The 18,998-nt window shown below is 40.1% G+C and overlaps 1 protein-coding gene across 1 annotated transcript; it reads left to right on the top strand.

Annotated features, from left to right (window-relative positions):
* The first annotated feature begins 1,519 nt into the window (after nt 1–1,519).
* LEPROTL1 (leptin receptor overlapping transcript like 1) lies at nt 1,520–18,328 on the top strand. Its single transcript, XM_045879770.3, has 4 exons — nt 1,520–1,756; nt 7,188–7,263; nt 8,976–9,162; nt 10,154–18,328. Exons 1-4 carry the CDS (start codon nt 1,741–1,743, stop codon nt 10,268–10,270), a joined length of 396 nt encoding a protein of 131 aa, XP_045735726.1. The 5' UTR covers nt 1,520–1,740; the 3' UTR covers nt 10,271–18,328.
* The last annotated feature ends 670 nt before the right edge of the window (nt 18,329–18,998 follow it).

The raw sequence follows: 18,998 nt of genomic DNA, 5'->3' as shown, positions 1-18,998 counted from the left end.
TCCCGCTCTCTGCTCAGCGGGGAGCCAGCTTCTCTCTCTGCCTGCCGCTCCCAGTGCTTGTACGCTTTCTCTCTCTCTCTGACAAATAAAGTCTTAAAAAAAATAAAAATAAAAATAAATAAAAAATTATAATTCAACCCTGAAAGTAGTGGAGAGAAGCAGGGTAGGACAATACCTTTAGCTCTCAGTACCTCCCATTTTAAAGCATTTTGGAAACATCTCTTCTAACCATTCACTCAACAACGTTTTACATGCCAGTTTATCTTAGTCTGGTGACTGAAAAGATTGAAAAATTCAAATCTTATGTCAAGCCCCTCCACCTGTATCTTTTTAAAACCCTTGGAGGGCGGCGCCTGGGTGGCTCAGTTGGTTAAGCGACTGCCTTCGGCTCAGGTCATGATCCTGGAGTCCTGGGATCGAGTCCCGCATAGGGCTCCCTGCTCAGCGGGGAGTTTGCTTCTCCCTCTGACCCTCCCCCCTCTCATGTGCTCTCTCTCATTCTCTCTCTCTCAAATAAATAAATAAAATCTTTAAACAAATAAAAAATAAATAAATACAACCCTTGGAAAGATTCTCATTGCTCAGGAGGGGGAAAAGTCTAATATAGGACTCTGCTGTCCTACCCTAGCCGGGAGCAATCCCACTCGCCTTCTCTCCTCTCTCCAACAGACCAAGCTCCTGGGCCCCAGTTTGCCTCCCAAGCTCACCATCCAACCACTTCTCCCACCTCCGCCCCCAACACCATCTCTCTTCCCCATAACGGTTTTTCCCTTTTGTCTTCTAGTTACACACCCGCTCATCCTTCCGTTGTCCCTCCCTCGGGGAAATCTCTCTGATCGAAATCAAAGACTGTCAAGGACTATCTACCCGTCTTCCTAACAATTATCACTGTTACAATTTTACATTTGTGTGTGTGTGTGCCTGTGTCTCACCAAACTGCAAGCTCCTTCAGGGCAGAAACCGCACCTAGTTTAGCTCACCCCAGTACCTAGCCCTGTTCCCCAAACATAGTAAATGTTGAGTGCATTTGAAGGATGACTTAAGTGTATTTGTCCCTCTGCTTTCTCCTTTTTATTCCTAGCCCTGCTACTACTAAAAACAAAAAAAAACAACAAATAAACAGCGATTCTCACAGACTCCCAAGAGATCGGATTTGCATTAAAATGTGTATTTGTATTTTCTGGTCCCGCTGCTCCTTATCTGTGGAGGTGGGGCTCACCAGAACTCGATTTGGGTCGGAAACCAAGGAGCCAAGTGCCAACGACCTAACTGGACTGACTTCTATTACAAGGCTGGGGAGGAGAGAGCCAAGGGTGCGCTTTAAAGACCATAATACCATCCTCCGAAGACATCACAGCATGCCTCCCAAAGGACGGCGGCTACTCGCGCTCCCTTACACGCTCCAAGAATGTGGGAGGTTGCAGGATCCGCGATGGGGGATTGGGAGTGGAGCTTCCCCGAGCCTGAAGGGAAAATAGGAACGGAACCCAGGCGAGAACGCCAAGCGGGCGAGGACGGCAACCCGCACAGCACCACGGCAGGGAAAGCAGGGGTCGGCCCCTCCGCCCCCAACCCGGCGCGCCCCCCGCGCCCCCGCGCGAGCGCGAGTCGCCGGCGGAAGTGCGGCGTCGCGCACTTCCGGGTGTTGTCTGGTTGCCGCCGCCGCGCGTCTCCGGTCCCCCGGCCGCCGCCGCCGCCGCTGCCGCCTCGGGTCCCGGAGCCAGGAGCGACGTCACCGCCATGGCCGGCATCAAAGGTGGGCCTGGGGCGCAGGGCGCCGGAGGGCTGGGTGGCCGCCCGAGAGAGGGGGAGGGGGTCCCTCGCGGCCCCCGCACGCCGCCTCTCCGGCCCGGGCGCGCGCCGCGGAGGTCCCTGCGCTGGCGGCCGCCTCCCGCCCCTCGACCCCCGCCTCCGCCTCCGCCCTCGCAGCCTGGGAGCCGAGCTGGGCGCGGCGCCCTCCGGGAAGGGCCGGCAGGGTGGGCGGCTTCTCCGTCAGCCCCTACTTCCTGCTGATCTCGGCAGCCTCTCTCCCACCCATCGGCACCCGTACAAAGAATGAAGTGGTCCTTGGTCTGCGAGAGTCCCGCAGCACCTCGGGCCATCACACCCGTTTTGCAGGAGTTTGCATCCGAAGAGAGAGGCGAGCGGGGAGTGCTTTTGAGGGGCTTGAGGCCCCTAGAGATGCCAGTTACGGGAAATCAGTGTCATTTCCCTCTTAAAGGCACAAGTGCGATCTTCGGGTGCTGAGCGAAACCGAGTCCCTCCGGAACGCCCTGGAAGGACTTAGGGACGGTTCTTTCCGAAACCTTGGCCATCACATCCACTCCCAGGACCTGTACTCGAAGCTTTACAGGCTTCAGAAACTGATGCGTTTTGATTTGTAGTGTTTGTCAGATAGGGTTAGACCCTGTAAGCGACCCCGAAGTGCCCCTGTTCTCCACAGTTGGGTTCGTTAAAGAAATAAAATAGTGTGAAAACTTAATGAAAAATTACTCGTTTATTCGTCTGTTTTCTTTAGAAATAAGGAAGGCTGCATTCTTTCAAATTGTTTGGTAGTTTTGTTAATGTGACTAGAAGGAAACACCGTTGACAGCGTTTTCAACTTTTTGACCACGAATTGCATTGATTTCCTGACCTGCGGCTTTGTAGAAGGGACAGGCAAGCAGGAGGTGAAGAACTTTGATAGCAGTGTTTTTTTTCTGTGTTATTTATTTCCTTTAGGACAACTTTTATTGAGCTTCTTTCCCAGAGTCACATTTTTACTGTTTCTGGCTTAATGTCTGAAAACATTTCATTTCTGATGTAAAACTTTGTCAATAGATAAGCAACAAAGTTCATTTTCAATATTTTTTTGAACTGTGATAGACCTCCTTAAATCCTTGTGTGGAAAGGCAGGGTAGAATGCTGTGGTTTTTAAGGATGTTGCCAGTTTCCCAGTCCTTTCTCATTTCTTCAGTGTCATCAACGGAAATCTCCCTCTTAAAAAAAATAACTTTGTAATTTCCTTCTCCAAATTTAGGAAAATATTAACCAGGTGAAATTATCTCAGATGGAATTGTACTTACACTTTTGGTTTCAGTAAGATTTTCTGATTGTTATGACTGTTTTATCAGGACATTTTCTTTCTTTGGCCTATCTTTGTATTAGGAGTGTTGCTATAATTGGAGACCATTACTTAATTCTTAAGCCATTTGCCTATTATTTGGCTATATATTAGATTTTTCTGATAACTCCCAGGTTAGGGAACTGGTCCCTGCTACGCTAATTTCTTTGTAGTCACAGAATCAGCACCCTGTCTCTAGAGAGTTTAGGTAATTGGGCTGTTCCATCCTGAGTCTAGGGGCTTTGGGAGTAGAAAGCAGACTCATCTAAGTTTTGCCCTCCAAATGTTTCATCACTCAATTACGGTATAAATTCTTGCCTTGTTGATGTGTCATCTGGGACAACCATTTATACACAAATGATGAAATTTGTGTATAAATCAGCCTAGTTGCTGATTTCATAAACCTGGAGAAACTTTACAAGTTTTGAGAACACTTTTGAGCAATGTATTTAACACCATTGGGGTTAATCCAGTGTGATTAGAGGTGAGATGTCACATAAAATTATTTTTTGATACTTAAATCTTACCTTGTTCTCATTTTTAAATTTTCAAAAAAGAGATCTTCTTTTATTAACTTTCTAAGAGTGTACTCAAAGAATTTACACTTTCTTTTTTGATAAGAACATAAATAACTGTTCTCTGTCATGAAAGAGTTGCCTGCAGAGGCCATCAAGCCCTAAAGCTACTTGCCTTTTGGCCAAGATTACCACAAACAGGTATGCTTTTTGAAATTTTTCTGTCTGATTTAAGGTTTTTTTGTTTTTTTTTCCAGTCTCCTTTCTCTTGTCAGAGGGCAGATCTTGCTTATGTGCAGTTCTACCTCCTATTTCTCATTTGTTTCAATGTGGGAAACAAGATCTTCAAACTTACAAAATTTTATGTTACAAGTTACAGGTAATAGTGATCATTTCTGGGTAGGGAAAGTTACTTCTCACTTAATTTTGTTCAGGCTACATGAATTGCTATTGAAAAAAATGTATAAATGAATATAGATGGCTCTCTTTTTTAATTCTGCTGAAATTCACATACAACAATTGTATCCAAAAAAATGAATAAATAATGACTAAATAAGAGCCTAAGGGTCTGTTTATAAAGAATGGTAGCTTTAATGTGTGGGCTCTGTGACATCTGTTTTACTCTTTAGTGACCCTTGTTTCCTCCAGGATTCTAAACTATATTCTGGATAAATGGCTTCTGAATAAATAAGTTGTTACTATATAGTATTTATAGTGGTGAATTCAGCTGTTTTGCAACTACATTCAAAAAGTGGAGATGGTTCCCCGAAGCTAATTTAACACTGTATGTTAATTATACAGTTACATAAAAAAATTTTTAAGTGGAGATGGCTTTTTATTTCTTCAGCATGTCTTATAACAAGTACCTTTAGTGTTCAGAGAATTATTTGCATTTTAGTTCTAATCCAAGTCTCATTTTATAGAAGAAAGAACAGATACGATTATATGGACAGCTAGTTAAGTGGCTAGTAGGGACTAGGGACCCATTGTCTCCTGACTTTTCATTTATGTGCTGTTTTTACTCTGCTGCTTTGGCATGATCTTCCCCTCCTCTTCCGTTCTGTCCCTTTCTTTTTTCCCTTGGGTTCTTTTTACTCATTCTACAGATATTTATTATTCAGTGTTAAGAGCTGGGGTGTGAGTATCAACAACAGAAAAACTTTTTCCCTGCTGTGGTGGACCAGACAGCTCATGAGGAAAAGCAGATACAGGGGCGCCTGGGTGGCTCAGTTGGCTAAGCATCTGACTCTTGATTTTGCTTCAGGTCATGATCTCAGGGTCATGGAATTGAGCCCCATGTTGGGCTCTGTGCTCAGCACAGAGTCTGCGTGTCCCTCTCCCTCTGCTCCTTACCTCTTTCTCTCTCTCTCTCTAAAATAAATAAAGTCTTTATTTAAAAGAGGAAAAACAGTTACAAATCATTATAAAATTACAGCTGTGATAACTGAGCAAAGGGGATGTATACAGTACAGGTGGTGGGGGGCCTCTGCACATGCATGGCCCTCTGCTGGAATGCTCCCCTCAGATATCCACATGATTCACTCCCTCTTTTCATATAAATCTCTGCTCAGATGTCACCTTATCAGAGATGCCTCCCCAGGCCACTCTGTCCAGAATAGTACTCCCATCCTCTTAACTCTACCTGATTTTTTCCATAACTCTTAACATACATTTGCTAACTTAGTTTTTTTTTTTAATCATTTTGTTCTCCTGCTAGAATATACGCCTCATGAGAGCAAGAGCTTTGATTTTTTTTTTTCATTGCTTTATCTCCAGTATCAAGAACAATGTGTGACATGTATTAGGTGATCAACAGATATTTGTTGAACGAATGAATTGAGGGAATTGGTCTAGCAGGAGGTTTGAAAAAACTTCAGTGAGGAAGAAATGATTGAGCTGAGATCTGAAGGACATGGAGGAGTTCACTTGGAAGAAAGAGGAAGGGAATGGGACAAGAATGCAAGCTTCATGCGTGTAGAAGGGCCTTGTCTGGTTTATTAACATATCTGCAGCACCTGTTATGTATTTGGTTCTCAGTAAATATTTCTTGAATAAGTATTTCTTGAATGAAATGAATGAATGAAAAAGTGTCTGAGGTAGAAGGGACAACATGTACAAGGGCCATGTGGGTGAGGGAGCCTGCTGATTTCCAGGAGAGGAAAGGCCAGTGTGACTGAAGTGCAGAGAGCAAGGGGTAATAGGCTGGTGTGAGTGTGTCAGGAGAGTAAGCAGGGCCAGATTTTGAGGGCCTGTGAACAAAACAAATGATAAACTCAGTATTTTCTTGACAGTTGACATTGCATTCCATTGTAAACTTGAGGTTATCTGCTATAAAATAAAAGTAATTCTTTTTCTTTCTTTTTTCTGTAACTGAAGATGTAATGGCATTAAGGATTAAATAAATGTGTTCAAGGTTGACATGACCTACATCCGTGATCTAAGTGAAAATCAAACTTGCCAACCTACCATGTGAATGGGTATTCTTGATTATCACCATTTTAATCCACAGAAGTCTGTCAGAAGTACTGGGCAGCATTTAACCCCTTTACTGTTAATTTTGGTTTGTATGTGTTAGTTTTTCTCCCGATAACTTTTAGACCTTCTACAACTCTTTTGAATTTTAATATTTCTCTTAAGGTTAATGGACTGCATCCTTTAAGACAAAAAACACCTAAGTTATTCTCTTAACCAATGTAGTTGAGGAAATACAGGTTATATAGAACTCAAAATAAATCAATCATTTATATCTTTGCTTAATTCTAGGCCATTGATTATGCCTATTGAAGAAAGTTGTTTCTACTCACTACTCACTATAAAGTGAAAACACTTTATAAAATATAATGCTTTGTATATGTGTGTATATAACTTCAGAAACTATGTTTCACCTGTAGAATGCATCTGTTGCTTGTGATAATATCATAAAATAGTGATACCAAAGAAGGATTTTTACCTATTATCCTGCACATTTTCCAATGTGTAGAAGAAACCCAACTATAGTTTTGTAAACTACTCAAAGGTCTATATCAAAATTAGTTGATTAAAATTATTAACTCCAGATGTCATTGGACACTCTTAATCAGTTTTGAGCACATTGGGGGTGTATGTGCAATAAGCAGGAGTTGATCATGAGAGACTTTCCCATAGGATAAGGTTCTAAAGTCCAGTAAAGCTGAGAATGCAGTTTCTCCACATCCTGCTTTTCAAACTATAATGATCTGTGGAGTAAATATAACACTAATGACTGGAAGAGCATTGATCTGGCGGGCTAGGATACTCATTAGAAATGGAGCCAGTAACGAGGGAATGTGGTGGTGTGCTCACGATGGGTCAGGGCTTTGAAAATCAGTGTTGCTTTATTTTGCCTTGAAGATGGCACAAAAAACTTATTTTGAGACTATAGATAACTTACACTCTTGAAGATAACTCACTTTTAATGCATTTGTTTTTTGTGTTGTGTTTTGCTTTTTGCTTCTGGGGTCACACGTAATATGCAGACTGCTAATACTAATATTAATAAAAATAATACTTAGTTTAATTAATATTTGTATTTGACTCTATTTACTTTGCAGCTTTGATTAGTTTGTCCTTTGGAGGAGCAATTGGGCTGATGTTTTTGATGCTTGGATGTGCCCTTCCAATATACAAGTATGTAAAATTTTTGTCTTTTTGAGTGTTTAAGGGTAAAATTTTTCTACTTTTAAAGCTTTATAAATTTTTTGAATGAAAGCTTCAATGTTCATTTACCAAGGACAAACCTTTTTTGAAGTGCGAAAAACACTTTTGGTTATTGCACTACTGCTCAGTTTTGAGTGCCTATTGATAAAATTAAACACAAGAAAGTATAAAATGTCTTTTCAGCAAAAAATACCAGAAACAGAATCAAGAGACAGTTGACTATGAAAAAAAGTCATATAAGCAATTACTTTCCATACGATAGAAAATTTAAAAATTTAAATTAAATTAAAATTAAAATTTAAAAATTAAGAGGATAGATTAGTAAGAAAAATATAGACAACTAAATAGAAAAATTTGCACAAATATGAAAAAAGAACTACAAATTATTAATAAGCACATGAAATTATACTCAGCCTCTCTCAAAATTAAATAAGATCCTTTGGCAGAGATAAAAACTATGGGCAGACAGGCACTGTCCTGTGCAGTGGGGTGGAGGAATAGCTACGGGCAGTCATCTTGGAGGCCAGTTTGCTTGTAGCTCTCAAAATGTATATATTCCTTGAACTAGTCTTTCCACTTAGAATTTCGCATATAAATCTACTGGCAGGTGTTTGCCAAGATATGTGTAGTGAGGGGAGAGTATGGATACTCATGGCAGCCTTGTTTATAATAACAACCAAAAAAAAAAACAAAAAACCTGGAGGCATCCTGAAGGCCTGACGAAGGAGAAATGGTTAAACTCTGGTATGTCGATCAATGGAAGTAGTAGGCAGTCTTAAAAAGAATGAGGAGGAGCTGTAAGTGCTAATATGTCAAGGTGTTCAAGATACATTGTTAAATGGAAAAGTACAATGATTCATGTTGTTAAAATTTATCTGTATGGAAATATGGAAGGATCCACAAGAAGGTCATTAGGAGAGTGGAAGGAGAAAGCAGGAGAGATATGGGCAGCTTGGAGTTTTCACTTTTTGTGGCTTTTGTGTTTTTTCAACTTTTTATGTTGAAATGATTATGTACTATCAAGAAGCTGCAAAAATAGTACAGAGAGGTCCCCTGTACCCTTCACACAGGCTTCCCCCCAGTGGCCCTGTCTTACATAACTGTAGCTGTATTATCCAACCAGGAAATGACATTGGCATAATAGAATAGCTAGACTGTACATTAAAAGCCATCTATTTTCTATATTCTGACTGAAAGTCTTCAGTATTACTTTCAGTTTGTTTTCTACATTTTGACTTCAGTATTTGGGGAGCTCACAGTGACCTAACAAGAGTTTGGGGATGTTCCAGCTTTACCCTAAGAAGGCTGTCATTCATTAGGAGTCAAGGGCATGAATCTTGAATTTTAAAAATGCTGTGTTAATATTTCTATTTTCCATATGCCTCTTTATTTATAACCTAAAATAAAAAATATTTTAATTTTGGGCCTTGATTCCAACTGCTTTAATTTATAAAGCATTTTCTTTTAGTATAAGAAATATTTAATCACTGTGTCATAATTGACTGTAGAAATACTGTGACTAAATGTTTCTCTTTTGAGTGTTCAGGTTATTGTTTATTTTTAAACTGTATCATGTTTTGTACCTTGCAATATTTCTTTGGTCCTTATTTTTAAAAAGCGTATATTGTGTAGGAAAATGACATAGATAGCAAAAACTACATTAACTTATTTTTTTTTTCTAGCCAATACTGGCCTCTCTTTGTTCTGTTTTTTTACATCCTTTCACCTATCCCATACTGCATAGCGAGAAGATTAGTGGATGATACAGATGCTATGAGTAACGCTTGTAAGGAACTTGCCATATTTCTTACAACAGGCATTGTTGTCTCAGCTTTTGGGCTCCCTATTGTGTTTGCCAGAGCACATCTGGTAAGTGAATGTATTCTTCAATTAACGATTTCACATTAGACTGTGTTAAAATTGTCTTAGGAAAAAGATTTTGTGAAATGACATGAAAAAGAGATGAGGGACATAAGATCCTAGAGAAAAGAGATAATCTTACTTTTGTTGTTGTTAACTGATAAAAATGATATTGGGGAGCATGGCTGGGGTCTGTACTTCACTCTCAGAACTGGGCACATCAACTCACCTGGGGCTTACCAACCACAGGCCACAGGCCTGAGGAGATTCTGTGTTCTTGGCAGGTGGGAAAGGATGGAAGAGGAGAAGGGGCGCTGGGCTCCATATACTTGTCTTCCTCTCAGACTCGCCAGTCAGATTCACTCCTCTGTCTCCGAGGAGGTGGAGAAGCCAAGGGCCAGCCACCCTTCCATATGGGGAAGGCGGTTATTCCCTCTATCCCTTTAAAAGAATGCACATGAGTGTGTTTTCATCTTTGGTACTTTAATCTGCTCTCTAGACACAATTTTAGATTCACTGAAGAAGAGTTGGAGCGAATTTCTTTATAAACAGAAAGTTGTAGAAGTCTGTGCTGCCTCCTCAGAGTCCAGAAGTCTAGCTGTTGAATAATTACCATCTTCGTGACTTTCTGTCTTTTTAAGGAAGCAAATTAAAAACAGCAATATAGGGCGCCTGGGTGGCTCAGATGGTTAAGCGTCTGCCTTCGGCTCAGGTCATGATCCCAGGGTCCTGGGATCGAGTCCCACATCGGGCTCCCTGCTCCTTGGGAACCTGCTTCTCCCTCTGCCTCTCTCTCTGTCTCTCATGAATAAATAAATAAAATCTTTAAAAAAAAAAAACAGCAATATAGAAAGACCATTAAGTGTTAGTAGAGCGAAAGTTATTACAAATTGTATTTGTTTTAGATCGTGATTGGCTTACAACGAGAGTGTGATTTGCTTTTCATTCTCCTTTTGTTTTTCATGTGTCTATTAACTAAGTGTTTATTTTATTTCCCTAGATTGAGTGGGGAGCTTGTGCACTTGTTCTCACAGGAAACACAGTCATCTTTGCAACTATACTGGGCTTTTTCTTGGTCTTTGGAAGCAATGATGACTTCAGCTGGCAGCAGTGGTGAGAGGAATTACTGCACTATTGTCAAGTGGACTTCTTGTCATTTGTTGGCCATCTACGCACACAGGAGCTGGGGCAGGGAAGCTGAGTGGCACAGCAAGCCTCTTGGGGGTATTCTAGGTGCTCCCTTCTCACTTTTATTGTAAGCATACTATTTTCACAGAGACTTGCTGAAGGATTAAAAGGATTTTCTCTTTTGGAAAAGCTTGACTGATTTCACACTTATCTCTAGTATGCTTTTTGTGGTGTCCTGCTGAATTTAAATATTTATGTGTCCCTGTTCAGTTACTTTTTTAAATCAGTATGCAATGTTAAGCATTTTAAAAATGTAATAATAACCATTTACATTGGTTAGAAATTAGATTTCTGCTGGCTATTACTGGGCTAAAGGACATCTTTTGTCTTAAAATTATTTAACCTCCATTGCAAAAGTTCAAAGAAGTTTTCAATCAGTCAGGATGACATCACTCCCAATTTTATGCAAACATACAGACTGTTGGCATACCTTATAGACTGTACACTCAGCGCAAATATAGCTGCATTTATACCTCAGAGGGGCCAAGTATTAATGCCCGTGCCCTCCTAAGGGTTGCTGGTTTTGCCAGGAAGCAGGTGTTTTGTGAATTGAAAATTATTTTATGGGATTGCTGCAAAGGAGTGCTTTTCTTCTCAATTGTTAGAAGAATTTATTGTTAAAGGTAAGCGTGTAAAAGCAGATTTTTGAGATGGTTTTTATTTATGTTTATTATAGTTAAAGTAGAGTGAGTTGCATTGTGGGAAGAAACGACATTGAAATTCCACTTTTTGAATCCTCTTTCTGTCTCTGAGTGAAATGTTTGATCTTCTATCAGCCTTCCATATTTTACCATGGGTGAAATGGACATACGTGGAACTATACTACTGATAAGGGAAAGTTGTATGTTTGCGTCATCTAGACCAGAAAACCTTTCCCTGCTTCCTCCTTTTAACTTATTTTATACATTGTATATATTAAGTAAAATAACTTTTCAAATATAGTTTAATAACACTTTAAATTAGAGGTGTTTATCTCACCTGGAAAGTAATCGCTATGCCGTACAAGCCAAGCGCCCCCTGCCCCGCAAGGCCTTGACATGATTAACAAGTGACTTGTTAGTCTTGCAGAGAAGTGATGCATTAACAATTTAAGATTTAGACCATGGTAATTGTAGTTCTTATTCTCTAAGGTTATATCATATGTAATTTAAAAATATTTAAGACAAGTTTCCTGTATACCTCTCAACTTTCTTGATTTTTATTTCATCATGATAGATACGCTGTTCCTTTTAAATGGCATTTATTGTGTGAATTAATGCAAAGTAGCCAAATCCAGCTGTATAGCAGCTTCAAACACAGACCTGACCAAAAAATTCCCGGTAATCAGGCATGATCAAATGGTAGTGGTCATTTGCATCTCAACAATTATCAGTACCTTTTTCTAGAGCTAGTTAGGAAAGTGTTTGAGTTGGTCTGACAGTATGTTGTTGAGGATATTTGTGTGTTTAGTCAGTATACTTACAGGAAAATTATTTTGCCTTCAGACAAAACTGAGTGATCATGACAGCTATCTTTTGTTGTTTTATAGAGTTTATTTCTCAAGAAAATGGAAACAGATTTTGGGTTTGTTCAGCTTTTTACTGAAGATGTGTAAAGGCCACAGGTTTTATTGCTGAACCCATGTTGTGACTTTAGCTGTGAGATGGGCAGCAGAACAAAAGATCTGCATGTGGCCGTCCCACTTAGACAGTAGGCTGGACATGACTTGCGGTGTTATAATGATGGAGACCTAAAGAGGAAGGTACAGGTACGCATGAAGTAGCTGGCCATACAGTTGGGAACTCAGTGCCTGTGATCTACTTGATTTTTTTTTTTTTTTTTTTTTTTGCAGGCAGTACATCCTCTGGCCCTTCCCCATTTTCTGTTCTAGAATATCAGTGCAGTGCACTGCTACTGTTTTATTCACTTGGCCATAGACTCTTTTTCTAACAGCTGCATATTCTTTCTGTGTACTGATTGCATTGGCAGCATTGTGTCTTTCGTCTTGCACACTAGCTTGACATAGTGCTGTCTGATTTCTAGGCTAGTTATTTGAGGTATGAATTTTCCATAGAATATGCACTGATCCTGCATTGCCATTCTTCTATGGAAAGAAAACTTTTGATGATGAAACAATAAAGATTTTAAATATCTATTTTAGTTGTGGATGTTTTTGAAATGAAAATATACTATGCACCTCAGGAACTGAAGTGCATTACTCGTTTTAATAATGTGATATAAAACAAGTATGGCATTAATCATTAATGTTGGACTTGCTGGAGTTTCACTCCCAAAATAGAATTGAAACCATAGTAATAAATGTTAACAGTGAAGCCCTATGATTTTGTGCTATGGTGAAAGGATTGGTAACCTGGGGAAGTAGAATTTTTACCTAACCCTTTATAAAAAAGCCATAGATGATTTTGTTGAAAAAAAAAGATCGTTGATAATCTAAAGTCAAGGTTGTACCTGTTCTTAAATTTTCAGATCTTTTTTATGACTGTATGTTTTATTGTGCATTTATCACCATTCATTAGTAGAGCAGTTTGCTTTTTGCAAACATTTCAAATAGTTAATGGTAAAAAATCTGTGTGGTACAGTGTGAACGGAGAAAAATACTGTTCTCTTTTATCAAACATGAATCTTGTCCCAAACTGTCCTAATTATATAACCTCATTATATACTTTAAAAAGTTTAGATCATAGTTTCTTAGTGTTTGCTCTAATACAATTTTTGGGGTGTTTTGTCAAAATAATCCAGATTTCTAGAGTAAACCCTGGAATATGTATATTGAGTGTGACAAGATTCATTCCTAAGTTTCAAGTAACTTTAAATCAGCACGTCAGATTTAACAAGCAGCCATGCAACAACAGTACTGTCAAGTGATATGTACGTTTTACATCTCGGGATGCTTTATGGTTTGTAAAACTGGTGGGAAATTCAAAATCATGTTTCTTCCATATAAGCCTATGTTATCCTTTCTCTGGGTGAAGATTAGGGAGCTGTTATTTTATTACAGGCCTCCTAATTTTCTGGCGTTCCCAGAGAAGAGAACATATCCTATAAAATAAATATCCCAGGTAACTGAAGTTTATCTCAAAGAGAACTGACATTTGTTTTATTTATTTTGGTGAAGTATTAAATGAGTCATACACTTTTGTACTTTCTTAGAATATATTAAGACATTTTGCGTTTTCCTTGGTAATTTAGGATTATCATAAATTATTTCCCCCTTTTTCAAATGGCCCCAGACCTGTATTTTTCTGGAATTGTGTTTTTGCTGGCTTTTCTTACAGCTGAATTTGTTCCTAGCATGCCTTACCTTGTTTTGTTTCTAATTTTCTAAACTATAGTACTTTAGGGGACGTCTGGGTGGCTCAGTCGGTTAGGTGTCCAGCTCCTTGGTTTCGGCTCCATACTCAGCGGGAAGTCTGCTGGAGGTTCTCTCTCCCTTTCCATCTCCTTTTGTCCTTCCCCCCAGTGGTGTGCATGGGCGTATGCATGTGCTCTCTCTTGCTTGCTTGCTCGCTGTCTCTAAAATGGGTGGATAAACCTTTTTAAAAAATAAATAAATAGACTATACTACATTAGGAGGAATAGAAAGTTGCCAGGGGAAAAATTAGGTAACCAAGTGGACTGAATCAATTATGTAACATTTCTATACACAGTTACCTCAGTGGGCCTAACCAGGTGCTCCCACCTCTTGTACAAATGAAATGCTCTGTGATGAATCTTCTTCCTGCTGCAAAGGCCTTTTTAAAAAACTGTACACCAGCCAGTGGGGGTTGTGAGAGGGAGCACAGACAGGGAGGTGTGACTGCAGCAGGAGGTGCCTCCGAGGTCCCCTTGCTAAACTTGAGGACTTACCCCGAGCTTAGATACCCATAGGCCTCTAACTGATTTCTGAGAGCTTCTCTCTCTCTCCACCATTTGTCTTCAGTTGCAGAAAGTCTAGATATGAAGACAGTTTTACAGTTCATTTTTACTGGACACTCTGTACTGAATATTTTGCTTCCAGTCTCTTGAAGATTATTTGAATCCATCTTAGGGTTTAGGACCATACACTGTAGTCACAACAATTCAGATATTAATTGTTAAGCTTGTAAATTCCTATCAGAAGGACTAAAACAGTCAAACTCAAAAATGTTTTCACAAGTGAGAAATTATGACCATGAAACATTCCTTTTTCAGTTGCAGTTTGTTTTCTTGTTTGTATTTAGAGGAGTACTCACAGGGGACAATCAGGAACTTTTGTTTCAGAAGCCAGTAGAATGGCTAATACTGTGAGAGAGAAACTTTGTGGCAGCTTACAGCCATAGAAACCATCAAAAAGAATAATATAGAATGAAACTGAGTATTTTCTTATCTCTTTGTAAGAGCATTACTGTTTAATAGTTTAGTTATCTTGACTTATACTGTGTTGGCATTTAATGTCAGAAGTATCTTTTTCTCTTTCGGCTGATCAATGTATTATGTAATATGTAAATATAGTTATGACATAAAAGTGAGTGAACTCGTGTATATATGTGAACCTCCAAAATAGAACAGATGTTTTCCTGAAAGCTTGGTATACGTCATAGAATATTTGGGGACTGTCTCTGAAAGTGTTCACAATTGAACAACTTTCTAGGATTAAGTTAAGATGGATGGATTTTAATTCATTTTTTGTCATGTCTAAATCATCAACTTCCAAAATATACAATCAGCTCTAATATCTAGTCAATGAGTATAGCAGTGAAGAAGAGGGTATTAGTCTCCCAAGGATTTAAAAAAAAAAAAAAAATGGTTTTGAACCATACTCCATACTAGAAGGGACATTTGTCATTTACAAGTATAAATGGCTTAATTAATCTAGTGCTTAAAGGTGTCCTCAAAAAATATATTATTACAAGGGCGCCTGGCTGGCTCAGTTGGTAGAGCATGTGACTCTTGATTTCAGGGTCACAAGTTTGAGTCCCATATTGGGCATAGAACCTACTTTAAACAAAATACGTATATATATATATATATATATATATATATATATAATATGTATACTTAAAAAAACACCTTCCAGACACTGAGAAGTATCCAACTAATTAGGTAGAAATGGTTTATATTTCATCTTGACTATGTCACTGAGATACTTACTCTGAAACACTACGTTTGGTTCAAACTTTTTATCTAGATAAGTTCTTTGTTCCCAATGGCAGTTATATTCTACATGACAACATTCTAGGTACTAATGGGGAATAGAAAAAAAATAGGAACACAGTCCCTCTCTGAACTAGAGATTCAAGAAGATATCAAAGGAAGCTGATTCCTATATATGCCAAAAGGGAAGTGTGGGGATTTGCAGGAGGAAAAGATTTGGGAAGCAAAAGGGAGGTGGGGGTAATTTCCTGTTCTGCTTTGGCCTGTCTCTTGCTGGCAGACAGGGTCTTGGCATGAGCCTTTCTCTGGAGCAGCATTGTGTGTGGTGTTGGCTCTTAGGATTCCTGGGACTCGGGGAAGTTGGGCAGCAGAAATGGTGGTGGGCACTTCTTGATTGTGACCCCCTCACTCTGGATCCCAGATACAGTGGAGATGTGAGAGGTGGGTGAGATTTATGTTGTGTTTTAAAGGAACGACCAAGCAGATTTGCTGAAGAACTGTGTGGGAAAAAGAGAGGAGTCAGGGGTGACTACCAAGTTTTTGATTGTCATGTCAGGGGGTGGGGGATGAAGAAGAGGTAGTGAGGGAGAGTTTGAAAACAATAAGGTCTAGACCATATGTCCAAACTACTGGTTCATCATATCTACTTGTTACGTGGAAGTGACATCATTCGCCTTGTTTCAAACCTTTACCCTACAAAACAATACTATGGACATTTCAGCCTAGTAACTACTTTATAAACTCCTGAGGGTTGACATTGTAGCACACGTCTTGGCATAGTGGTTACACAGTGAACTCTAGAGTGAGCCTACCTGTACCACTGGCTGTTCCTTGTACTAGATGTGTAGCCTTAAGTGAGTTATTGAACCTCTCTGTGTCTCAATTCCACATCTGTAAAGTGAGGCTGCTAATAGTACCTGCTTCATAAGGTGGCTGCGATGTTTAAATGTGACTTGCCGAGGGCTGACAGCGATTGAGATGGTTAAATGTTAGCTACCATTACTGTTTCTTACCAGTTCTCTCTACTGCTAAGCAGTTCCCTCTTCTCATGGAAGTAGACAAACTAAAAAAAATAAAACATTCTAGCAATCCAGTCTTAATATATTGCTGACAGGAGTCACCCCGTCAGCCTCACAGTATCTCTTGGAAATGCTCTACCTCCCTGGTCTTCAGTCATTCATTGCAGTACTTCAAGGTAATCAGGAAGACCTATTGATTATCTAATAAACACTGCCACAGTGTTCCGATGGGTTAAGTCTACAGGATCCTCTCTCCCCCCACTCCTCCACCAAACCTGAAAAATGATACGCCTTTTTTTTTTTTTTTAAGAATAGGGAAATATATTGCCAAACTTAAAACAAGAAGGGGAAGTCTTGATAGATCAGAAACTAAGAAATCCCTGAGAAAATGAAAACCAGCATAATCAAATTGAAGAACAAAACTGTAGCCTAGAATGCTGGTGGCAAGCACATGGGAGGATACAACCATAAAATATGGGAGCCATGCCAAGGAGGCCCTTTATCACCACAAGTGGTGGCATCCAGAGGTGGGAGGGGGCTCAGAGAGGCAACATACCGAGGCAATTTGCTGAGGGATTATTTAGGGTGCTGCAGTGGGAGCAGCAAAACCATCAGATCTTTATGCATCCCCATCTCACACTTCCCAGTTTAGGTTGGAGAACATGTTTCCTGAAGGAGCAAAAATGGGAACACCCAAGTCCAGAAGGCCAGCCACCAGAGTTACCCTGCTCAGTGGCGCATCTTTCTCCTCCCTAACTCACTGAAAACACCGCCCCTCCCTTTCCTCAGGCTGCGCAAGCAGGAGCAACAGATGGTCTAGCCAAAAGTTCTCAGTAGCAAAGGTGAGTTCCCAGACAGGGATAACCAAACAGTTCAGGAGTGCCCACTGGAAGAAGACAAATTCACAGAATTTAGCACTGAGGAAACAGTTAACAGAACAAAAAGAAGCTCCACGTTTACAGTTTTGAGAATTCAAGCTGTCCAAAAGACCAGACCAACTGTGTATAAAATCAGGCTAATGAAGTTACAGAACATTTTACATATTTTGCACCCAAATCCAATTAGATTACCCAGGACCACTATTTTGCTTTTTCCTCAGAGCTGCTTTATCGTATTGCAGTGGATTTAATTCAGAGACACATAGTATAATCTTACTACGGATAAACCTTATTCTCCCTGTAATGTCCTGTCCTGTGAGCGTGAACGTGGAACCCAGTATCTGCTTGGATGGAAAGGAAGGGAAAAGCTATACGTGCCATTACACATCTTACATGATGTTTTGGATTCCCACCTGAAACATTGCATAGCCCACCATAAGCATTTATTCATTCCACAGACATTTTTGGAATCAGACACCAGGGCTATGGAAATGGAAATAAAATGGAAAGTGAGATGAGAACAAAAGTATCTCAGACGTCCCCACTACATTATATCTACCAAGTAGCTGTGTGACTCTAGAGGAAGTAGCAACAACAGCGAAGGGAGGAAAGAGAGATGCTTCACAAAGAAAATGGTTGTTGGGGCACCTGGCTGAGTCAGTTGAGCCTGCGACTCATGATCTCAGGGTCATGCATTTGAACCCCATGTTGGAGATTACTTAAAAAAAAAGAAAAAAAGAAAATGGTGGTTGATCTTGGTCTAGGATGGTAATAAGGAACCATTCAAGCTCCCAACCAGTGTGACAGTTAATGTTCTTTTGTTCATGTTTCTCTTCCAAAGTATTTCTGGGAATCCCAGGATTGCGTATGTTTCACAAACTGGTCATGGTTGGTGCTTGTCCCTCAGCCGGACTCTGGCACTGGACTGGCCTCCATTCTCTGCAGCCACCTTTTCACCACTTTCTAATTGCTTTTTCCTTTCTCCCTATATCCTGCACCCCAACCATGGATAGGACCCTCTCTCTTGATCCCTGCAAAGCACATCTAAAATCAGGCTATAACTTCAAACAAATCTTTTACCAAAGGCCTGAGGAAAAGAGAGGAATTACTACACAACCCTCACCCCCCCCCAAAAAAAAAAAACTGATCATTGTACTCACTGTCTTCTATAGTCTCTTGGCTGTGTACTTGCTTGAAGGCAGCCCCAAGTCTGTCCATAGCTCTGACTTGTGCCAGGTTGCAGGTAGCATTTACTTCCCCTAGAAGGGAGGGATTCTCGAATCCCTTGTGAAGGGACTCATGAGGTCCCCTTACATGAGTCCAGGCCCCCTACTCCAAAACAGCATGATCTGTAGTAATCCATCTCTGCCCACAGAAGACAGGGTTCTTCATAATGAAGCATGTTATCCTTTCAAACATTTTCATCTGGAAGGAAGATTTTTTTTTTATCTTTGTCTCCATTGAATCATGAGAAAACATCAGATAAACCCACTTTGAGAGACATTCTGCGAAACAACTGGTACTCATCAAAGGTCATGAAAGACGAGTCACCGAGGTCATGAAAGACAAGGAAAAACTGAGGAACTGTCACAGATGGGAAGGAGACCCAATTAAATGGAAATGGGATCCCCCATTGGATCTGGATCTG

The sequence above is a fragment of the Mirounga angustirostris genome, unplaced genomic scaffold (assembly GCF_029215605.1).
Source record: "Mirounga angustirostris isolate CCGP_5_RB_7025 unplaced genomic scaffold, mMirAng1.0.hap1 SCAF_2, whole genome shotgun sequence".
NCBI lineage: Eukaryota > Metazoa > Chordata > Mammalia > Carnivora > Phocidae > Mirounga > Mirounga angustirostris.
Note: the sequence above shows the minus strand (reverse complement) of the source record. Positions and strands in the feature narration are given on the sequence as shown.

Bases quoted from the DNA above. Each gene is read 5' to 3' on its own strand.
- LEPROTL1 (XM_045879770.3), top strand. The intron at 7,264-8,975 runs GTATGTAAAATT...TTTTTTTTCTAG, and splicing joins TGTGCCCTTCCAATATACAA to CCAATACTGGCCTCTCTTTG. The intron at 9,163-10,153 runs GTAAGTGAATGT...TTATTTCCCTAG, and splicing joins TGTTTGCCAGAGCACATCTG to ATTGAGTGGGGAGCTTGTGC.